The 23,663-nt window shown below is 37.8% G+C and overlaps 1 protein-coding gene across 3 annotated transcripts in view; it reads left to right on the plus strand.

Moving 5' to 3' along the window:
* The window catches only part of TM9SF2 (transmembrane 9 superfamily member 2), an 84,293-nt gene extending 70,516 nt beyond the window's left edge, over positions 1-13,777 (plus strand). The window contains exons 14-17 of one of the 3 annotated variants that reach the window (XR_004899896.1): positions 2,131-2,270; positions 3,802-3,953; positions 5,129-5,240; positions 8,420-8,493. Coding sequence is in view for 2 of the 3 variants with exons in the window: in XM_028526298.2 (XP_028382099.1) it covers positions 3,802-3,953; positions 5,129-5,240; positions 8,420-8,591; positions 12,237-12,304 (504 nt within the window). In the remaining variant the exon portion in view is untranslated. Of the gene's footprint in view, positions 1-2,130; positions 2,271-3,801; positions 3,958-5,128; positions 5,241-8,419; positions 8,592-12,236 lie in introns of those variants that run through there. The other 2 variants (XM_028526298.2, XM_036011409.1) reach the window with 2 other exon arrangements.
* Positions 13,778-23,663: the final 9,886 nt, after the last annotated feature.

Consider the following 23,663-nt stretch of genomic DNA (forward strand, 5'->3'; position numbering starts at 1 on the left):
ATAACCTTTTTTTTTAAATGCTATGTCTGATAGTTTGCTTGCCTCCATTTCATTTAGCACTTTTACTGGGGATTTTTCTATTCCTTTTGATTGTGGGTTCTTTCTTGGTCTCCTCATTTAAGAGACTGTTTTTGTTTTGTGATTCTAGATGCTCAGCTTTGCCAGCTATCTTTGTAGAGTGAACTTCTGTGGAAGGAGTTCTGTGGGACTCAGTGTTGCAGTCTCTTTGATATCCTTATCTGAATGTTTTAGGGTTGCTCTTTCTTCCATTTTTTGTGGGCTGTCTTGTTGTAGTTGGGTTTTTCTTGTTGGTGGCTCCTTTGTTGGTAGGTTCTCCCCTCCAGTGGACTTACTGTTCATCACAACTCCCACCTTGTCTTGTATGCTGTTGTACAGGTGTTGGTTAATAAAGCAGTATACCAGACAACTGAACCTACCCCAGCAAAAAGAACCCTCCCCCACCACATCAGCAATCTCAACCACAAAGATTAATAAAGATGAAGAGAGATTACAGTATTAGAAGCTATGACAAAGGGAATATGAGATGACTAAATGAGGGGAAAATGTTATTGAGTGGTAAGAACAAGGAGAATTGATAAGAATAGGGATAGAACTGGGGCAAAGAAAGGGAGAGAACAAAATTTAAAATGTAAATAAAACATGAAGGGGTGATAGGAACAAGGGGGTAAGAAGAGGGAAGAGTATACTATGAGGTTTGAAGTAAAATTGAAAAGCTATTAGACCAACAGGGTGAAAATTGCCAAACAACCACAGCAGGGTCAATAGCAACGACAGTTGACTGAAGCTTAATAAAGGGGAACAGGAATAAGAATGTTGTATAAAAGCAAAAAGTGAATATGAGATGTCTACAGTAAAGAAAAATGATTTTGAGAGGCTGGGGAAAGCAAACTAATAAGAATACAGGGTAAAGTCCAGGTTGAGAAAGGGGGTAGGGGAATAGAAATGAAATAAAATTCCTCACTCAACTGATCAGGGGCAGGGGGAAGGCAAAACGGAGTAAGATGGGTGGGGCGGAGTATTTTATTGGATTTAAAGTACAAACAAATAGTGAACAGGTCAGAGTTCCATTGGAGAAGTACATCAATAACCATGGTATTTCGCCCAGCCAGCCATTGTTTATAAAAGGTGAAAAATAAATAAAACTCTTGTTAGAGGGTAAAAAGAATGTGAGCTGACTTAAGAAAGAAGAGTGCTTATGCAAGATTAGATGGAAGAGAAATAGTGAGATTAAGAGATAGGAACATGGCTCAGTGTGAGAGAAAATAAAGTTTACACAACAGTAATAAAGCTCAGGAATATGGCAAAATGGATTAAAACCAGAGAAGGGTGCTGTGTGGGATTTGGAATAACAGTAGTATGATATTATATGATCTGAATAAAAAGTAGAAGACCAAAAGTTGTGAGTTACTTGGAATACAAGTGAAGCGAAAGAAGAAAAATTTAAATGCAGTATGAAAGGGAAATATCAAACAAAAAAACTAAAAAGAAGAGAAATAAAAATGCAAGTTCTGATGAAGAGCCAAGGTGAAATTTGTCTCAGCTGTTGGTGCTTGCCTTCTAACTTGTTTCTGGATCCATCTCTGGTTTTCTTTCAGGTCTAGGTCTTACTGTCCTACTCTTGGGGTGGGGATGGGAGAAGCAGCTATTTATCATTAAGCCTACCCAGCCTTTTTTGTAGGTCTTCCCAGCTCCTACACAGGGTGGGGGCTTAGGGTCCATTTTCCCTTTCCCGATGGTTCTGCAAGGATGGGGGCTCTGTCATGGCTACAATAATTACAGGTACCCATTTTCCAGCCCACATTATCAGAGCACTGTGCTGCCCACACTCTATTTTGCACAGTTGCTTGCTGAGTTGGAGCCAATAAACCACCTCACTTTGCACCCCTTTGATCAGTCCATGAGGTGCACTGAATGGGAGCAAACTGCCCTCACTGGTCTAGCAGCTGTGCATGCGAGGTCCCTGCCCTGTGTGTCTGTCAGTCCTCTTTTGAAAAGTCTCAGTGCCACTGCCTCTCTGAGCCACTGACCGGGTTTCCACACACTCCAAACCTCTGGCAAGTCCAGAGTCTGTCTGGGTCACAGCCAGTCCTGGCCCACCTCTTCTCCCAGCTCCAGTTATTGCCAGGATCCCCTGCTCTCTGGCACTGTCCTGGCCAGCAACCTCCACCCCAGCTTGGGTGTGCCACCAGCTGTGTGTGTTGCTGCCTTTCCCACCCCCCAAGCGACTTTACACGTTCAAGTTTCTCCTGGCAAGGGTCTGGGATTTCCCTCCCCTGGGAGGAGATGGAGCCTCTAGGCTCCTATAACTGACCTGGCTCTCCTCTGTTGTCGTGGGGTGGCAGCTGCACTTCTGAGGACCTTCCCAGTCTGCCTGTAAAACTTCCTTACTGCCCATTTTGAAGTGTCCTGTGCGCACTTTGGCTTCCAAACTTAGCTAAGATTCTGTTGGCTATTCAGTTTGTTCTTCAGAAGATCAGATGCTAAGGGTCCCAGTTGGGTGCAGGAGCAAGTGGTCTCAGTTCTCACCTACTCCTCTGCCATCCTCTGCTTTATAATAAATTGAATATAGCTTACCTGCTAATACTTAGTTTTAAGAAAGATTATAATCAAGGGTCACTTCCTCCCTCCCTTGCCTTATCTTTCACCACCTCTGCTATCCTCTTCTATCTAAGAAGAAAATGACAATTTATTTTTCAGTGTCTTTCTCCAACTTCCTTATTCTTGCTCTTCTCTGAAAATATTCAGTCCACAAGGTTAAAAGAAATAATGTATTATAGTACACTTTGTGAGGCAACCTGGAGTGCTTTGGAAGAAACTGTCATTGCCTCATAGTCTCCACTGTACCTACCATGCCAGTCTAATAAAAGATTTTTCAATTATTTATCATTTTATTTAATTTATGATTTAATATCTATATAGCATAAGTAGTAAACTGACAGTTTGAAATTTTTTAAACAACATAGATAAGGACTTAAAATTCTAAAAATAAAAGATATGTAATGATTTTATGAAAATATATATATTCATAGAATTATATATATGTATAAAAAATATAGTCCATGAAAGTATAATCTCAGTGAGACAAGTTTTACATTTTGATGTATCGTCACAAAAACTTTAGAAGCATGTTTTGAACTTTTTTGTAAGAAAATTAATTTCTACATATGTGCCCTTTTTTCCCCACTCATATAACTATATTTAGGTACTTTAGATTCTAGTTATTTTTATACTGTCATGTGTGTTATGAAAGATAATAATTGAGAACATTACTTATACCTTATGGTAATAAAGCTTTATATAGCCATTCATTGTCATCTTCATGTTCTTGAGTCTTAGTAAAATTGAGCAATTTTAATAAAGATGGCATTGCCCATCTCCCAATAAAAATACATTGATAATAATTTCAGAACCAGCTAATTTCTTACAGTGAATATATATTTAAAAAGGAAAACCTAACTCTACTTTTTTATTAACTATTTTTTTCTAAGTACTATATTATCTTCTGTGTATTCATTCTTAGTGTAAAGCCACTAGTCAGTGGATAACTGCTGGTGACAGTGGCTTGTTCCAGTAGACAGACAGTATTTCACCTAGTGTCTGGTTTGTTGCTTCTAAATACAGATTTCCCTTTGATGACTTAAGTAGACTTGTATTGCCATTAGTATCAGCATGGAAGCTGAAAAAAAACCAGGCAAATAATCTAGTACAGAGAAGAAGTTTTTAAATAGATATATAATTACAAATTCTTTCTTTTTTCTTGCATTTTTTTTCTTACCGAAGGCCATTGAACACCCAGTTCGAACCAATCAGATTCCACGTCAGATTCCTGAACAGTCCTTCTACACAAAGCCATTGCCTGGTATTATCATGGGAGGAATTTTGCCCTTTGGATGCATCTTTATACAGCTTTTCTTCATTCTGAATAGTATTTGGTAAGCTAAGGACTAAGTCCTCTTATTCCCATTACCACTATATGTAGTAGTAGCTTTCTCATTTTGTGTACATGGGTTATTACTTATATTTTACAAATGTAAACCATTCTCCAATAATCAGAAGTCTTAAGAGGGAGAGGGTTGCTGGTGGAGGTGAGGGAGAGGGGAAAAAGCCAGGACAAACTGTAATAACATAAACAATAAAATAAAATTTTAAAAAATCTTATGAACCAAAAGGTTATTTTATTTTTTATGTGAAAAAATAATAATAATGATACACACCTATTATTAATTGAGGGCTTATTAATTCCTCCTCAGATGTCTATGAGGTGGTTACTATCCACATTTCACAGGGATTAAAATGAGGTTTTGAAAGTTAAGTAATTTATGTATCACAGTTACCATGTGACAAAAATTGTTTCCAAACCTCTGTTCTTAAATAAGTAATTTGTACTGCTTCAGAGAAGATACTCTGAGCTCCTGATGGAGGGATTTCAAGCAAGCATTGGAGGAAGACTTGAGCTAGCTAAGCTTTCAGAGTCCTTTCTTATCCCAAGTTCTTATTCTCTGATTTCTTATTTGCGTGGAAAATCTCATAGTGGTAATTTTGATCCACTCTACAGGGTATACAAATTGCAGTATGTTATGATAGTTTTTTGATCACATTGACATATTTTAAAGAAAGCATCAAGGTTCAATGAGCATAAAGTGAGAAGTAAATTAGAACTTTTTAATGATTAGAACCTCTTTCCTTCTGATTGTTATAATGTTTTCCAAATTCAGCTGATTTTATCATATGTGATAAGAAACTACCATATATATACTAAATGTATATACACTAAATGTGACCATTTATTAGTTTGGCTCTGTCTTTTCATTAACTTTTTTATCAAATTTGTCAGACTCACGGGTAGACAAGTAGATTAAGCATATTTGAATTAATAAGAGTTTCAGGCTCTACCTGAGTAGGAAGGCAAAGTCCATGACTTTGCCGTATCTTTTCTCCCCTGCCCTATCCCTACCACATCACCATCTAAACCTGTATGAATTTGTCATCTTTGATTAGTTGAGAGAAAAAGCAAACATTTTCAGTTGAAGGAAAATGAAAAGACTGTGTCATTTACTGTGTCAAAGAGAAAATATTTATACTTTCATTTTGATATGTTTGACTATAGGTCACACCAGATGTATTATATGTTTGGCTTCCTATTTCTGGTGTTTATCATTTTGGTTATTACATGTTCTGAAGCAACTATACTTCTTTGCTATTTCCACCTATGTGCCGAGGTATGTATTAGTAATATTCACTTATGTTAATTTGTACACAGTGTTTATAATTTTGACATGAGGCTGAAACTATTCATTGAAATAATTTTTGTTGATACGTATTAAGACAGAAATTGACCTGTATTTCTAAGTCAAATGTCACCCTCTTTAGAATTGAGTTAAAATTGTATATCTGTTCAGATAGTATTTACTTTGAACTTAACTTTAAAATGCTAATTTCCTAAGAATAGCATGTCATGCAGAATTTTTATTTTTTAGTTTTTAAATGTCTGGCTTAATATTTCTTTTGTGACATATTTCTAGACCAAAAATTTAGGGAAAATAAACAGATTTTAAGTGAATGGCATTTGTGGCAACCTGGCAAAAATGATATCCTTATGTAATAGGTAGAGTTGCTGTCTAAAGATTTAGAGTGTGTTAAGTAATTCTTTTATAAGTTATTTTCTATACAGGATATAAAAATCTAACTTTGTTAAACTTTAGATGCTTTTTTTAAAAATTGAAGTTAGTCCTGGCCAGGTGGCTCAGTTAGAACCATCCTATACACCAAAAGGTTGTGGGTTCAACTCCTAGCTAAGACACAGATGTAGGTTTCAGGTTCGGTCATGAATCAGGGCATGTACAGGAGGCAACCAGTCGATATTTCTCACATTGATGTTTCTTTCTCTCTAAAAGTTGGTTAAACATATCTTTGGGCAAGGATTAAAGAAACATTTTTTTTAGTTGAGGTTAAATTCAGATAACATAAAATCAACTCTTTTAAAGTGAGTATATCATTGGCACTTACTACATTTACATCGTTACATAACCACCACCTCCATCTACTTTCAAAATACTTTTATCATCCCCCACCATAAATAAAATTCTATGTCCATTAAGCAGGTACTTCCTACTCTCCTCTTCCTCTGCCTCAGACCCTGCAACTACCAGTCTGCTTTTGTTTCTATGGATTTACTTATTTTATATATTTCATATAATTGTGTAGCCTTTTGGGTCTGTCTTCTTAGCAGACTGTTTTCAAGGTTCAACACATTGTAACAAGCATCAGTACTTGATTTCTTTTTACAGCTGAATAAATACTCCATTGTATAGATATACCCCAATTTGTTTATTCATTGATGAACATTAGGTTTGTTTCTCCCTTTTGGCTATCGTGAATAGTACTGCTATGAACATTCATGTACAAATATTTGAATACCTGTTTTAAATTTTGAGGGGTATACATGTAGAAGTAGAATTACTGAGACATGTGGTAATTTTCCATTTAACTTTTTGAGGAAGCTCCAAACTGTGGTTTCCACAGTGGCTGCAATATTTTACATTGCTGCCAACAGTGCATAAGGATTCCAATTTCTCCATGTCCTTGCCAACACTATTATTTTTCCTTTTTTTAAGTTATAGCCATCCTAGTGTGTGTGAAGTAATACCTCATTGTGGTTTTCCATCTCCCCAGTGGCTAATAATGTTCAGCATCTTTTCTTTTGTTTGTTGACCATCTGTATATCTTATTTGGAGACATGTCTACTCTGTTTACCCATTTAAAAATTGGGTAAACAATTTTTGTTCGGTTGTAAGAGTTCTTTATATATTCTGATACTAGACCTTTACCAAATACATGATTTGCAAATATTGTTCCCATTCTGTAAGTTGTCTTTTTACTTTTTTGATGATGCCCTTTATATGAAAATTTTAATTTTGATGAAGTCTCATTTTATCTATTTTTTTCTTTTGTTGCCATATCAAAGATACCATTGCTAAATCTAAGGTTATAAAGAGTTACCTTTATGTTTTCTTCTAAGTGTATAATTTTAGCTCATATGTTTAGATCATTGATAGATACATTTGCAGTTAATTTTTGTGTATGTTATTAGTTAGACGTCTGACTTCATTCTTTTGCATGTGGATATCCAGTTTCCCAGCACCATTTGTTGAAGAGACTATTATTTCCTCATGGAATGGTCTTGACAAAGTTGTTGAAAATTCATTGACCATAGACGTATGGGTTTATTTCTGGATTCTCAATTTTATTCCAGTGGTGTATACACTATCCTTGTGCTAATACCACCCTGTTGGGCTAAGCCCTCCAACTTTGTTCTTCCTTTTTGAAGATTATTTTGGCTATTCAGGGCCCCTTGCAATTTCATATGAATTTGAGGATCGACTTTGCCATTTCTGGAAAAAAAAATGATCATAGGGATTGCATTGAATTTGTAGATCACTTTGGAGAAAATTTTCATCTTAACAATATTAAGTCTTCTATGAACACGGGATGTCTTTCCACTGATTTCAGTCTCCTTTAATTTCTTTTACCATTGTTTTGTAGTTTTCAGTGTATAAGTCTTTCACGTCCTTAGTTAAATTTATTCCTCAGTATTTTATTCTTTTGGAGCTGTTGTAAATGTTTTTTATTTTTTATTTTTCCGTTTTTGGATTGTTTATTGCTGATATATAAAAACATAACTGACTTTCATGTTGATTTTGTATCCTATAACATTGCTGAGTTTGTTTATTAGCTATGGTAATTTTTGTGTGTGGATTCTTTTGTATTTTTAATCTTGGTATGCTTTTAAAATATATTTATTTTTCACATATTCAAAAGGGTAGGAGAGGTAGTGAAGTACCGTATTTCTTTCGCAGTATCTCCTGCTAAGCTGAGCTATACACTACTTTATGTAAAAGAACTGTTTCAAAAACTTACCTTGTCTAAATTATGATAGTAATAACTGAAAATGGATTTCATCTAGGCCTTAATAGACTTAATTTTCTTCCTAACATAGTTGTCTAGACTATAAGATAAGTAGTATTAATTTTGAACTGTGTAAATGTAAGTAAACTATGTAAGTAAGCAAAAAATGTATTGCTGTTCTTTGGGAAGCATACATTTTAAAATACATTTTAATGCTTCATTATTCATTGTTTATAAACTGTTTAAGATTTTTCCATATGTTTTAGCTAGTGTTTAAGTAGTTCAACCAAAGATAAGGGATGCTTCTTAGCCCTTTTAGTGAGGAGGGAAATTGACAAAATTCAGTAGGAGCAAAATACTGAAATCTCTAGCAAAAATAGGTTCTGGGAGTTATTTAATTTATTTATGTTTGGTTAGTACCTTTATTCTGGTACATGTTATCTATTAATTGGAAAGTAATTCTTGTTCTTTAATTTTTTTCCTTTCTACTTAGGATTATCATTGGCAATGGCGTTCATTCCTTACTAGTGGCTTTACTGCAGTTTATTTCTTAATATATGCAATACACTACTTCTTTTCAAAACTGCAAATTACAGGGACAGCAAGTACAATTCTGTACTTTGGTTATACCATGATAATGGTTTTGATCTTCTTTCTTTTTACAGGTAAGAATTTAAATGATTATTTTTAATTAATAAATTTTAGGCCAATTATTCAAAGTATTTATAAATATTTTCCTTATAAAACCCATGAAGACTGCCACTACTAAGCTCTCCTATATTTAGTCCTGAATGCGACTAAGTCCAGTCTGCCTCCCTGTGAGGTGAATATCAGTAAACCAAGGTGAGAAAGTAGAACCTAAGGGAAGACAACTAAACAGGGTCATTGTTGTGCTAAAAGCACAGGCATACCTGGACCAGTACATCTTAAGGTTTTCCTCGATAACCTTTGAATGGTACAGTCTTTGTTTTATCCATTTCAGAAATAAAGTACAAAGCTCTAGCTAACTAAGTTAAAAAGTAAAGTAAAAATTTGGGAGTTAAAGTCAAGATGAGATTGAGAATAAATGATATTAAGAAAAGATAATCATAGGACATTTCTTATTCAAGAAATTTTGAACCACAAGTTTGTATCTCTGCTTTAAAATTCAAGTACCTCTTGGGATATAGTATACTGTATATTATATTGATATTTATATATGTATTTTTCTCTGTCTATCTGGATAAAAGTTTTCTGTACCTCAGAGTCCTGTGGATGGTTAGTAAACATGTGTGGAATGACTGAACTAAAAAAAGAAAATTGTAGGACTTTTTGTCACAAAAATGTACATCTAAAATTTATGTAAGGTTGTGTTGCATGGTATATGAGGAAATATAGGAGCCAAGAAGGGAAAAACTGTTTTTAAAAATTAGAAATATTCTACCTTTTACTTACCTGTTAACATTTAAGAGAACTAAGTAGGGTTTTGAACATCAATTCTGTATTCTAGGTCATTGGTCAGACTAAGGACATTGGTGTTTTCTAAAGTGGAGTATACCTGTTACAGAACAGACCCAGGTTGGGAGGGTGAATAATATACTATTACCAAAAGGACCTCCCCTTTTTCTCTGGGGATTCCCTGCCATACTAGGTTCACTTTGCCCACCGCTAGAGAAAAGATGTCTCTCAATGCCAAAGATTGGTGAAAAGGAAAGAAACTATTTATTTTAAAGTTATACAGGTTTAGAGTAATGACTTCATGTCTTCATTAAAATACTAAAGTTCTTTAGAATACCCACAGACCCACACAGTCTTTTTTCTCCCTCTTTGCCCAGTCTGGGGTACCGTATCTCAGGAAAAGAAGTAGAAGTCCATAGTTCAGGCAGCCCCTTAGTTCTGGCACCATCCACCATGTTGCCACCACAATCTCCAGTTAATTCAAAGGCATGTGACACCTTCCCATGGCCCACCAACAAGAGTCCTTTCACTCCTTCCAGGCAAAGTCTCTCCTGCTGCCTAAGCCACGTGGCAAAAGGGAGCACCCCAGAGTCACGTGGTCCTAACTCTCACCCATGCTGCATGCTCCCAACTCCTGCCACAGTTGTGTGGTCCCAACTCCTCCAGAGCTGCGTGGTCCTGACCTCTGCCCAAGCCGTATGGTGATTCCCAACTCCTGGTATGGCTGCTACACCTGGGTTTAAATCCCTGCACCAGTTTTCCTCTGCAGCCCCATTTCCAACTCCTCCCACAATCAGTTATACCTGCCAGCATTCCCTATTCTTCCAGCTTTACTGGGCTGCCATAATAAGTCTAGGCAGGCATGACCCCATGGAGTGGAACCAGTCATCTCCAAGCTCTCGCTCAGGCACTGTAACCAGGGGGAGTCACATCCTGGGTTGAAGTCCCTCCCATCCCCCTGGCTCAAAGTAGGGCCACAGCTATTTAACATATTTATGCAACCAGTTAAAGGCTATAGATATGTTAAATGACCATGCCAGAGATTAGCTGCAAAGCTATTGCTATGCAAAACAGCTCTCAATGGCCCTGTTCCTTGTGTCCCATCCCCCAGTTCAGACTGGTGGGGGTGAGGACACCATATATATATTTTTCTCTAATATTTCTTGAACGCCCTGAGTTCTGGACCCCATTACAAATCCGTATTTGGGGCCTACCCTTGGCTGCACCCTGTTACATACCCATAGTCACTTCAGGACTACAAACTCCTTATCCAAGTTCATCTGTATTACAAAACAAAATTTTGTCACATAAAGAAAGATGTCACTTCTAGTATGTACATTATATCTATTCATATTTTAAAAAATACTTAAAAGTATTTTATTAAGTACAAACTAAACTTTGTTAGGGTTGTCAGTATGGTGATAAAATGTTTTTTCTCATTTTAACATACCTTTTTGTTATCTTGAAGTTCTTAGTAAGCATTAGGTTGTTTAAATATATTTATGTTGCACCATGACTTTTCTGAAATGAACCCCAAGTTCTTCCCAAGCTGAGCTTACTAATGACCCTTTGAATATCCAAATGGTACTATATGTCCTCCAAAACAGTGACTTGTGCATAGTAGGTACTCAGTACATGTAAGATTTAAGAATGACTGTAGTAACATTTATAACTTCCCATAGTAATGTCTCACTTGACTGAGAAAATCTCCTTTAGTACTTTTTCTTTATATTATATTTAAAACGACGGTGAAAACCATTGAGACTTTAAATTTAAAACTTATAAAAGGAGTATGTATGTCTCCTATCTATTCTTATGCATGCCCACCTGTTGAGTGTTTTTGGGGGGTAATCCTGGGGAAAAATGGTATGCCTAGTTTTTAAAAATATATTAAGCAATTTAACAATTTAGTCTATATCCTTTTGCAAAACAGAATCTCTAAATTTATGTTTACTAAATTTTAGCATGGTGTAGTTTAAAAGAGTACTATACTTGAAGTCAGAAAAAGGGAATTTGAGTTCTGGTCCTACTTACCAGCCATGGGTCTGTTAATTACTTAATCCCTTGGAACTTCACCCATCTAGCATTCACATATTTTAGAATCTAGATTGATAAAGATACCTGAAAATCAAGACATATATTTTTTTATGAATCATCTTATTTACTTATTTTACTTCTGACTATCTTTGTGTGTAGCTAGGACATATAAAATCATTACTGTTTAATAAGATAAATGGGCTTGTAAATTTCAGTGGTCTAGTCCAAGGATGTTACACACAGCTCACAACTCATTACAGAGCTGCTCTGTCCTCTGGTACCATGCCACCCCTTATTTTCAGTGGGGTACATCTTTGTTATTATCCTAAATATATCACTCTTAACACTTTGTAAAAACTTTTTGAGTTATGTTATTATAGTTCTTCAAAAACTGATAACTCCCAATAACAATATCCCAATTTAATTAGTCTATGAATCTGATACTCTGCTTAAGCTATTCATACCATAACTTGAATTAATTTTAATAGCAACTTTCCATTTTATGATAAGAAAATATTCTTAAATAGGAAAGGAAAATTGTCTTTCTTTTCATCCTTTAATTTTAGTCTTTTGCATGTATTAAGAAAAATGTATTACAGAAATCTTAGGTAACTTACAGTATAAAAAGTTCTTTCTGTCAGTTTCTGTGGGAAATTTTACCTGACGTATTTGCATATTTTTTAAAAAGCTCATGGATCTATGGTATATTTCTGAAAGTTAATAGTTCTTAGTTTTGTGACTTTTTTTGAGGAATCGGTCGTTTTAAGTCTGTATTTTTGTGTAAATTATGATGCTTGCTTTTAAAAAGGGTTTATTTTTGTTTTCTTCTTTTATAGGAACAATTGGCTTCTTTGCATGCTTTTGGTTTGTTACCAAAATTTACAGTGTGGTGAAGGTTGACTGAAGAAGCCCAGTGTGTCCAGTTAAAACAGAAATAAATTCTTCATCAACAAAGATCTTTTTTTGTGATTACCTTGAGTTTTATCAGCATTGGCCTAGTAATCCTTCAGAAACAACATAATTCTAAATACACCCCTTTCCATATACTTGTCCCCAAAAAATATGTTTTCAACACCAAAACATTTGTATTGTGATTTATTAAGTATATATTGAGTTGTTCTCAATGAAGAGCAAATTTAAATATTATGTGTATTTGTAAATACAATAGCTATAAAATTTTCAATACTTCTAATGGCAGTAATAGAGGAGGCCATATTAAACAATATTGATGAAATGCCAGACAGTTCATTGTAAATAGGATTTTCTAGGCTCAGTAGGTGGGAAGAATTATTTTTCTTTGAAGGAATAACTTTTTATCATGGTAATTTTGAAGGATGATTCGTATGATGTGTTTATTGGGGGGAGGCATTTAAAAAAATCCTGTATTGGTTGTGATTGTTCATACCTTCTTTTCTGTGTTGACTTCATTATTCCCATGGTATTGGCCTTTTAAACTATGTGCCTCTGAGTCTTTCAATTTATAAATTTTGTTATCTTAATAAATATTGTAAAAACATCTTCATTGAATCACTACCTGTTCTGTATTCAAAGAGAATCTGTAAATAATGGTGTTTTAAAATGAGTTATATGATTTTATCAAATTTTACTGATTTTTGTTAGTGTAGCACTTTCTGAGTTTTGATTAAATGAAATTCCAGTGTCGGCTTTGTGACAAATCTAAAATTTTCACCATTAGATAGTAACGGAAATTTTAGTCATGCATTTCTAGCGAGATAAATGAATTACGGAAGTCTAGTTGATATGGGCCCTACTACATTGTCATTAAAGATTTTATGTTTTTGACCTATTTTTTCAAAATACAGCACTTTTGTTTTAAAAAGTCAATTTTTATAATCAACAATGACAAGCAGATCTTCCACTTTATGATTACATTGTCTTAATTTGGATTTCACATAATTTTATTTCTTAGATTAAATAACTTTTTTATTTTTCACTATTTTCCTTCACATATGTCTGATTAATTGAAATTCATTTATGTGGAATATAGAAGTTTGGGATTTCAGGAACATTAGTCTGCTTATATCTATGAGAATATTCATTTTGTATTTTAGGGGCTAAGTGCTTGTTGCTTATGAAAGCAAATCAGATACTGTCATTAAACTTACAACTAAAATTACTGTTGCGCACGTGATGTTGGTGGGTTCTTACTCAATAATTTTATGTTGATAACCTTTTTATAAAAAGACCTGTTGGTTTTCAAGAGTGAAGGAACTCTAGTTATTTGTAACTCTGACATAGAATATTTAAAATAGAAAAGTTTCTTTCAAATTTATTTTATATACCTCTTGCAGTATATTCAGTGTTTTATATATCATATTGTTAAGGTAGTGTTGAGAAAGGCTGGTTGACTACATAATAAAGGTTTTATAAAAACTCCAGATTCAGACCCTAGGCTAATTTCGTTGGTCAAAGTTAAGTTCCTTCAATTTTTTTTTTCAGTGAACAATTAGCTTAGTGATTAAAACAGCCAATTTACTGTGTTGATGTAATCTGTTTTCTTTTTCTTGACACTTTGTAGCAACCATATTTCACACTTAAGCAATAAAAAGGAAATTGGAAAAATAAAAGTATTAAAGGAAAAGACTTAGAAGGTGGGAAAGATGTAGAAGGAGGCTATGAAAAGGCAAGACCAGTGGTGAAAAAGGCAGTGCAAGAACTGGCCTCACTGCCATAATATGTTTAGGACATTCTTTGGGATAAAAGTACTCTGGTTACTGCATGTGGAGGTGGTTGGTCAGAATCTCAGTAGTCTTTTCCTTAGTTTGAGTATGTGCCAGAAAAAGAACAGTGTTCTGAGCCCCACGGCTGTGCTTTTCTGAACACTTGTGAAGAATGATACCTTGGAAGATAAAGGGCTGCTTCTGGGCTAAGTTTGTAGAAGTCCTGCTTCTGATATAACCAGAATTGCTCAGAAAACCAGTGAACTTCAGCTGCTTGGAAAAGTTTTTAAAAGCTCTCATTGGGTCCTGGCTGGTATAGCTCAGCCAGTTGAGCATGGGTCTATGAACCAAAGGGTCGAGGGTTCAATTCCCAGTCTAAGGCACATGCCTGGGTTGCTGGCCAGGTCCCCAGTAGGGGGCGCTTGAGAGGCAACCATACATTGATGTTTCTCTCCCTCTCTTTCTCCTTCCCTCCCCTTCCCTTCCCCTCTCTCTAAAAAACCTTTTTTTTTAAGCCTTCATTGGTAAAGATCTCTTCCTTCATACTTTACAGTGTATTCGTTTATCAGGTTTCTCTCGGCCCTCCACTAAGATTATAAGTGAGCTCATTGGAACATGGTCTCTACCTGTCTTATCTTGGTTGGCATGGTACCATGAACATAGAAGGCAGTCATGTGTTTCTGAATTTTTTTCCTTGTCATTTCAGAATTTAGTTATGTCATCTTGTCAGTGTCCCAACTCTTGGCTAATTTGACCATCTAAACAATGTCAACATATAATCTTAAGAATGCTGTTTAACATTTGCACTTTAAGTTTTGTGGTATATAATCGGAGCTTTAATTGTAAGGAGTGGCTGGAAAGAGTGCTATTTAAGTAATGAGACAGTTTGGGGGAAGTGAATGTAGACCTTTCTGTGTCTATCATACCATATGAGGGCACATATAAGCTTATGCATAGTGCAGCCCAGAAGTTGCTGTGTGGTCATAAATGGGCATCTGGTTCCTTTGTTCTGACTTGAAAATACCTTAAATCTGTGCTTTCAATTCCTCATACTGTCACATATACTAGCTAAGATTATGCAATACTACAAGTCACAAAACACTTTAAAAATTATAAAATGTAAGTCTTAAAGATTATTTTGAATTATTAACTTTAGGCTTTATAAAGGCTGGCTTTTTAATAAACACAATAACCTCTGTTAACAGAATAAATTCCTCAGCTTCTGCCTATGGGTGGCAGGATATTCTGGTATCATCAATATGTAAATATATGTCATGAAGAAATATATTATTTCCTTATTTGTATTTTTCTCCTGTAGCTAGAATAGACGGTAGCTACATCATGCCTACAATGAGAATTGTATGCAGAACATAATGCTTTGCTTTGCTTTGCCAGGTATTTTTACTTTGATAGAACCAAAGCCTGTTTTCTTCTACCTATGTGTTTTCTCCTTCAATGTGATTTGAAGTCTCAATACTAAAAATCATCATTTCCACACATTTCCTGTAGCTTTTGAAATTCTACTGGATTTCTTCAGCTTGCTTATTTGAACTTCATACCTTTCTTTAAACAAAAGTATCTTCTTTTCCCTTCCATTCTTTGACCTGCTGATATTTGGCATTCTAATTAATAATGTATTATTTTGTAAGTAAGAAAACACAAGCTCCAAAAGATTCCATTATTTCTTTCAGATATGTTTGGCAAAAAAGCAGTCTGGGCCACGTGAATGTATTGGTCAGGATAAATAAATAGGTCATTCATTTCTCAGAAAAGAATTAAAAATAATAGCTATAAGTAAAAAATGATAGATTGAATTCACTTTTTAAAAGTGAGTTTTTATTAATACCTTACAATCAATGACATTATTTACATAGAATTTGAATTTTATTTTTTCCTAAATATAAGCTAAATGTTTTTTTGGTTATCATTATTAGCAAAAAACATAAAGGTGTGGGTCAGAGTGAATAATGAATAAGGCTTTTCTGGCTAATGCTACAAGTTATGATGTAGCATGTTGACTGGGACTATCTGATGTCCAGCTGCAAAACTAAGGTGGTACAACTAGAGTTAGCCACACTAGTTTTCTGCTTCAGAAGTGCTGGGTGGAAGGAGCTGGGGACTCAGAACCCATTCCATGAAAGTGCCACTGAGCCATGTTTGTACTCAGTGGCCACCACCACCAGGATTCAGAGGACACCTCCCAGACTTCTACTCCTCTGCCTTGTATGATGTAAGTTTGAAAAACTTTGCCAACTCCTTGAGGAGAGGGGGTATGATTGAGAAAACGATGAAGCCACAGAACCAAGGAGATGGAATCTTCTTTCAGGACATCAAGGAACCAGATGGTAAGGACTGGGAACACATGAGTACAGTGGGAGGTATGAGTCAGTTATTACTGACATACCCAAACTAGCTGCCATCAAAAATGGCTCCCATTCACAACACTTTCTTAAGAACCATTACATGAATCAATCAAAGAATTGAGCAATCAACCTGTGCAAGATGAGGGCCCAGGAATCTGGTGTCTGACAAACACACCCTGGAAGTCAGTGACAACTAGAGCCAAGGTTTAGTCTGGCTTTCCTAGAGCCACAGCAGTGACTTTGAACCTTCACCAATTAGTAATGCATCTTTGGGTTACCCTTAATCATTCTAGAGGCAGTGCACCCACCTTTGTAAACCTGCCCAGTGTGTTTGTGTGTGTGTGTAAAATGTGATTTTGAGGGGACACTGACTTTACAGTTCAATGGCATGTGTTTCAGTCCTGCTCTCCCAATATAAAACTTTTGGCCAAAGTAATTCCTTTCCATACTCTGAACTCTTAGTAATTAGCTACATACTAATGTTTGACAGCACTGCTATTGCTGTCTTAAATATTACTCAAATTATTGTTAAACTTTTCAGACTCATCCTCCCAAGTAGATCACAAACTTCTTTAGGGCAGAATCCACCACTTCTATCATGTTTGGTTCATGCCCAGGGCATAACAGTACTTTGTGTGCAGTAGACATATGTTTGTTGACTGGAACTAGGGATTTAGATTATAAATGATACTGATTTTAAATATATAAATTGATATGGTGATTTAAAGATACCTTTTTAACATTTTGTTTAGCTGTCAAATTTCAGAACATGCTATTTTGATTTCATAAAATTGCACATCTTAATGTGCATCCAATGACATTGTCTTCTTATACAGTAAAACAAATCAGCACTAACAGAACTTGGCCAACTCCTTTCTACACTTAGTTTGAACTGGTCCCCAGGAAGCAGCTCAGACACAAAGCTACAAAGAGGCTAATTGAAATCAGAATGGTGGGTCATTTCTCATTCAAACAAAACAGATGGCCCTCTTTACCACACTTCCGTCAAACCTGGGATGGAGATGGTTAAATGCATTTTTAACTCCCACTCATGCATGCTTACCCACTCCTTAAAGCAATTATACACAGATACTGAAATGCTGGAGTGGAGGAAGGTGGGCCTTTTTTAAACAGCAGAGCTTGTTTCCCTTTAGAAGTGTTAAGAAAAAGCACTTTTAACAGGAATATTCAATATTGACAGTTTCAAGTTAAGTTTGGAATATTTATTTTTATTTTCACTTATTTTAATTCACTTTTTTCCTTTGGAATAGGTAATCTACACACATCGTAAACGATTCAAAATGTACAAAAGCATATAGAGAAAAGTAAGTCTCCCATCATCCTTCAGTCACTTGATTTCTGTCCTACGGAGAACCACTGTTAATGCTTTCCTATGTATCGTTCTAGAAGTTTCACCTTTGTTTTTAATTTACCTACTGAAACCTATGTTTGGGTATCTGTTTAACTGACAACATTAATAGTATTTGGTTTCAGAATGCCATGACGGTTTTAAGAAAGCAACTGTAGAGGTTCTGTTTTTACTGTGCAGTGTGTTTAGCATATGAATACAAAGCAACATTTATTAATGACATTTCATTGAGCTTTAATATGTAAAGTGGCATAAGCCACCTCTTAGGAGCTGTTTGGGGAAAGAAAATTAAAGGGAAAACTATTGCTCCAAAACTCAACTACTTGCAGTCAGTGCATGATGACAAAAACTCGAATCAAAGCTCTGCCAGATCCCACCTAATGGGCACATCCTCTAATTCCATATACAGAAGTGTGGCCCTGTATTACTGATATTTGAAAAACAACTTAAAAACAACCTGATGCCTGGCTAAAATGTGCACTCAAGTCTGTCTTGTTGCTTGAACCTCCCAGTTTGCCTCAGGAGTCCCAAGACTCACTCCTTTTGCTTTGTCGCCACCTCCCCAACCCACCAGTCTTATCAAAGCTTAACTTCAATGGAAGTCACAATATGCTTTATTTCTCCCTCAGGTGTGAATGTTGTTTTTTGGAATCTCAGTCAGGGTGGTTGTATTTTTTAACTATATGTGTAACAGTGGAATGAGCTTTGTATCCTGGCACAAGGGGTGAGGGGGTCAGGGGTGTCCAAAGATGAATGTTAACAGGTTGAGGGGTACAGTTCCTTCAGCACCCTAAAGTGCTGAGGAAGGAACTCCATTTAGGTTACTCCACTTACATTACTAACTTCACTCCTCTAGACTAGAACAACCTCACTGGTTTGATTTGAAGGGTCTGCCTCCTTTACTTTCCCTCACCCGTCCTCAGCTGTGGCCAGAAGCCCTGGTGCATGCATGCCTCAGAGCACACTCCCAGCTCAGGCTATAGGTTCCAGGAATTCCCCAAACACATCCTATTGTTACAGAACACAACAAGGGGGGCCTGGGATGATACACTATTATTGAAAGAAGGCCCCGGGTCCGTTATGTCCACCGCCCTAGGAAAGATGTCTCTCAATGCCAGAGATTCGTGAAAAAGAAAGGAAACATTTATTTAATGCTATACAAACTTAAAGTAGTAACCTAATGTCTTTACCAAAATCCCAAAGTCCCTAAAAACACCCACAAACACACAGTCCTTCCTTCCTTCCCCCTTTGCCCAGTCCAGAGTACCGTATCTCAGGAAAGGAAATAGAAGTCCATGGCTTAGGCAGTCCTCTGGTTCTTCCCAGTTAGAACTCCATCTTGACTGGGGTTCCCGGCACCCTCCGCTGAGTCACCGGGATCTCTGCTAAAACTAGGTGGTGGTTCCCCCTTCTAAAGCTGTGGGGGTCCCCACTCTGCCAGGCCGCGTGGTTCTCTTCTCAGGGCTGCAGGAGTCTACACTCCGTCAAGTCCGCGTGCTTCTCCTTCTCCTAAAGCAGCATGGTTCTCCCCCAATGGCTGCACATGGTTCTTCTTCTCAGGGCTGCGCATGGCTCACCTCCCTAAAGCAGCACGGTTCTCCCCCTAAAGCAGCATGGTTCTCCCTCCTCTGCTAAAGACACGTGGTTCTCCTTTCTAAAGCAGCATGGTTCTCCACTCCATCGAGTCCGCGTGGTTCTTCCCTCAATGGCCGCCAAATCTGGGTTTTAAATCCCCGAGGCCAATCTTCCTCTGCAGCCCCATTTCCGACTCCTCCCACACTCGGCTTCACATGCCGGAACTCGTATCCTTCCAGCTTTACTGGGCTGCCATCATGAGTCTGGGCAGGCGTGGCCCCATGTCCTGGAGCCAATCCTCTCTGAGCTCCCACGCAGGCCCTGTAGCTCAGGGGACCCACCCCTTCATTTACATCTAGGTGGGGAAGTTACTTCTGTTCCCCTGTCTTAGAGCTGATCACAGCTACTTAACATATCTATGCAACCAGCCAAAGGCTATAGATATGTTAAATGACCAACCCAGAAGTTAGCTGCAAGGCTTTTGCTATGCAAAACAGCTCTCAATGGCCCTGCTTCATTTGTCCCTTCCCCCAACCCACACCCTGGGGTGGGGAATGGAGACATCCCAAAATCTCCTGGACACCTTGAGTTCTGGACCCCATTTCAAATGCCTATTTGGGGCCCCCCCTCTTGGCTGCACCCTGTAACACTATCATGCCCTGGCACCCAGCATAGTCCTAGGAGGCTGATTCCCCCACCAATTTAGCCCCAAGGTGATGTTTAAAGGCTCCCCTGAGGAAGGGAGAACAGCAGCCTCATACAGTGCCTATAAGTTGCCCTCTTCCATTGGAAGATGTGGCCTATTTTAAAAACTGAAAAATCTGCAATATTTTATCTTTTCTGACTTACATCTACATTCATAGATTTAATCTCCTGGTTTCTATTGTTATGTGTGAGTGCATATATGTGAAATTCTTTTGGCAAGTGACAAAAGAATTGGGAAAAAAGAGAATTGGGTAAAGATGTCGTTTTATATTAAGCCACAATTTGCCTCTGATCCAACCAATGTTCTAGTTGCATAAAGATAGGGTGGAGCAAAAGTAGGCTTAAAGTTGTTTGTGTGGAAAATAATACAAGAATAAACTCACACACTCAAAAGTGTAAACCTATTTTTGGTTTACACTCTGTATTATGGTTTGGTATTTTTCATATTTATCCCAGTTTTACAAGATGTTTTATATATACTTTTTAAAGAGTAACATATTACTCTTTATTTTCTTAAAATCTTATTGCGACTACCATGGGAAGGAGAGGATGTGAGCATTGGTAGGCGCATGGGGAGTGCCATACCCTAATCTTGCTCTCAGGTAAGAAGGAGCTGACCTGTAGTTCAGTTTGAGGGCTTAAGTTGCTGATTTCATGGTGGAAGGCAAGACAAGTCCCTTCCAGTCAATGCAAGGGATGGTCGTGGAAATCAGCTGGATGTTGACCAAAGTCCACTGACTGGGACTTGCTGGTTGAGAAGCCCAGATCTACTGGTTTTCTGGTGAACAGAAAACATGAATCAAATATAGGGGAGGATGTGGCGGTTGAATGGCAACTGCCATTGAGACAAAATGTAGAGATGCAAAAGGAGGACAATGAATTGGTCTCTGTTTATGGAGCCTGACTCCCTGCCAATGTGCTTACTTGCTCTGGAAAAAGTCAAGTGGCCTCTTGACTGAAGTGATGCTCAAAGTGTCACCCTTGGTTCATGGCTTTTATTTCCATATCTGCACTGGGCGGGGAAGGAAGCCAGAGCTGCAGTAATCTGAGCACACCATAAACACTGAAGGGGAGAGATCCAAGTGGGCAAGATGCTGAAGGCTGTGGTGGGAGGGAAGTTCCAGAACTCTCAATTGGTGGGCAAGCAGCAGTCCTTGCGGAGATGAGCTGTTACAACTTCCTGCTGTCTTCATGTGGAATCTGATGAGCTCCTCAGTCAAAAGCAGGTTTTAGAAGGTGCTTGGGGTCCAGGACCTGAGCCAACCTAAACCTCCTGATGAAATGTAGTTGAAGCAACACCCCAGACAAATTTCTCCCACATCTAGGAGCCTTAAATCAGTGCCCTCATGGCCAATGTAAAGGACATCCTGCTGACAAACAGGGGCTTTTGACAGTGGCACCCTCTAGAGACAAGAGATTTACCTGTACTTTCTTAGGCTTTCTGGAAGGTTCTGAGGTATGTGCTGGTTGGGCTTGGTGACCAGTTATTTCCCAAGGAAAAAATGGTTTAAGCGATTGTATCCAGTTTCCACAGAAATGTAGGGTTTCCAGGGAATAAAAATTCCCCTTTGTCCTTTTCCACTCCATACTCAGTGGAAGCAATCAGAACTCCTCAACTGTTAAAGATTCAAGGCACATTTCTGCATGGGGACCAGGACACACCTCTCTCTTGTTTTTCTGATAATCATTTCTTTTTTTTTCTTTTTCTCTATCTCTTTCATTTTTTAAGAGATTGTAAATTTATATGCAGTTATAAGAAATGTGAGAGAGAGAGATCCTGTGTACCCTTTACCCAATTTTCCCCAATGGTAACATCTTGCAAAACCATAGCAGAATATCAAAATCAGGATGTTGACACTGTTATAGTCAAGATACAAAACATATCCAATACCACAAGGATGTCTCAGATTGCAATTTTATAGCTACCCCCACCTCTCTTACCCCTCCCACCATTAATCTGTTCTTCATATCTATAATTATAATTGTATCTTCAAGAATGTTACATAATGGACTCCAGCAGTATGTGACTTTAGAATTGGTTTTCTTTACTCAGCATAAGTCTCTGGAGATTCAGCCAGGTTGTGTGTGTCAGCAGTTTACTCCTTTACTACTATAGTATTCCATAATATGGGTGGACTGGGGTTTGTTTCCTACATTGAAGGGCATCTGGGCTGTTTCCAATTTGGGGCTCTGTGTAGATTCTTATGCAGACTTTTGTGTGATCATAAGTTTTCATTTCTCTGAGATAAATGCCATTGAGTGAAATTACAGAATCATATGGTAGTGACACGTTCAGTTTTACAAAGAACCGCCAGACTGTTTTCCACAGTGGCTATACCATTTTACATTCCACCAGGAATATATGAGCTATCCAGTTTCTTTGCATTCTTGGCAGTATTTGGTGGTATCACTGTTTTTTGTTAGCTGTTCTGATACGTGTGTAATTATTATGGGGTGCAGAGCAGGAGTCCCCAAGAATATCCTTGCCCCCTCCACAGCTCATGATTGGAGGATAGGGGAAGGGAGAGTGGACAATATGGTTAAGATACTTTGTATATCTATGGAAGTTGATAGCTAGTTGATAGTTGTGCTAGTGCCCCAGGCAAAAGGACTATATGACTAACAGCATTCAGGGACTTATGACATAGCCAGGGGAGGCAGAGCGCCCTATGTCACAAGTCACTCTTGCACTGACTAAAGATGGCAGCTGAAAGAATGTAAAACTGGCAAGTGTAGCACATTGAAGGAGGGGCTGGAGATGAGGTCACAGAGGAAGCTCCAGGTCAGGATTTAAAATAAGGGTGGGCAGAGAGAGAGCTGGGCTGGTCTGCCATGTGGTAGTGAGGAATCAACAAGCCACCATGCTTGTCTGTAGTGAAAAGGGCAGCCATGTGAGAGGGATTCTGCCATGCTGCCTCTAGTGAGGGAGGAGCTAGGTCTACTTCTCTGAGGATTCAGCCATGGGGCCTGGGCTAATAAGAGATAGCAGCCATGAGGCAGGAGCCATGAAGTAAAGGATTCCACCATGAGGTCTGAGAGAGAAAGCAGTAAGCAGCTATGCAGCATGTAGTCATGATTTCACCATGAGGGCTGGTATGTAAGGTAGGAGCCATGCCAGCCAGGAGTCAGGTTTCCACCATGTGGCCTGGTGTAGTAAGGAAGGAAACATGCAGTCTGTAGTAAGGAATAAGAAAGGAGGAGAACCACTGAGAAACCTGCCTGGAGAACACAGTGGCACAGTTGATGGAGCTGGGAATTGTGGGAACCTACCCAACCGAGCACAGATTCGTGGGAGATGCCTGGAATGCTGACTTTGGCTGGGAATGCTGAGACCATAGACTTCTGCTTCTCTGAAGGATGTACAGAGAGGCTACTTTCTTGGGAACATGTGCCTTCCTGGACTTCACCATGATCCAGTGAACATGGCACATGTTTTCCTGGACTACTACCTGGAGGCTGAGGACAACGTACCCCAGATCCTGAAGGAAAGAGCTGCTGTGAGAGGATGGTGACCAGAGGGTTGGAGAACTGTTCACACAACCAGCTTAAGAACAGGTAAGAGTATAGGAG

The sequence above is a fragment of the Phyllostomus discolor genome, chromosome 11 (assembly GCF_004126475.2).
Source record: "Phyllostomus discolor isolate MPI-MPIP mPhyDis1 chromosome 11, mPhyDis1.pri.v3, whole genome shotgun sequence".
In the NCBI taxonomy this organism is placed as follows: Eukaryota; Metazoa; Chordata; class Mammalia; order Chiroptera; family Phyllostomidae; genus Phyllostomus; species Phyllostomus discolor.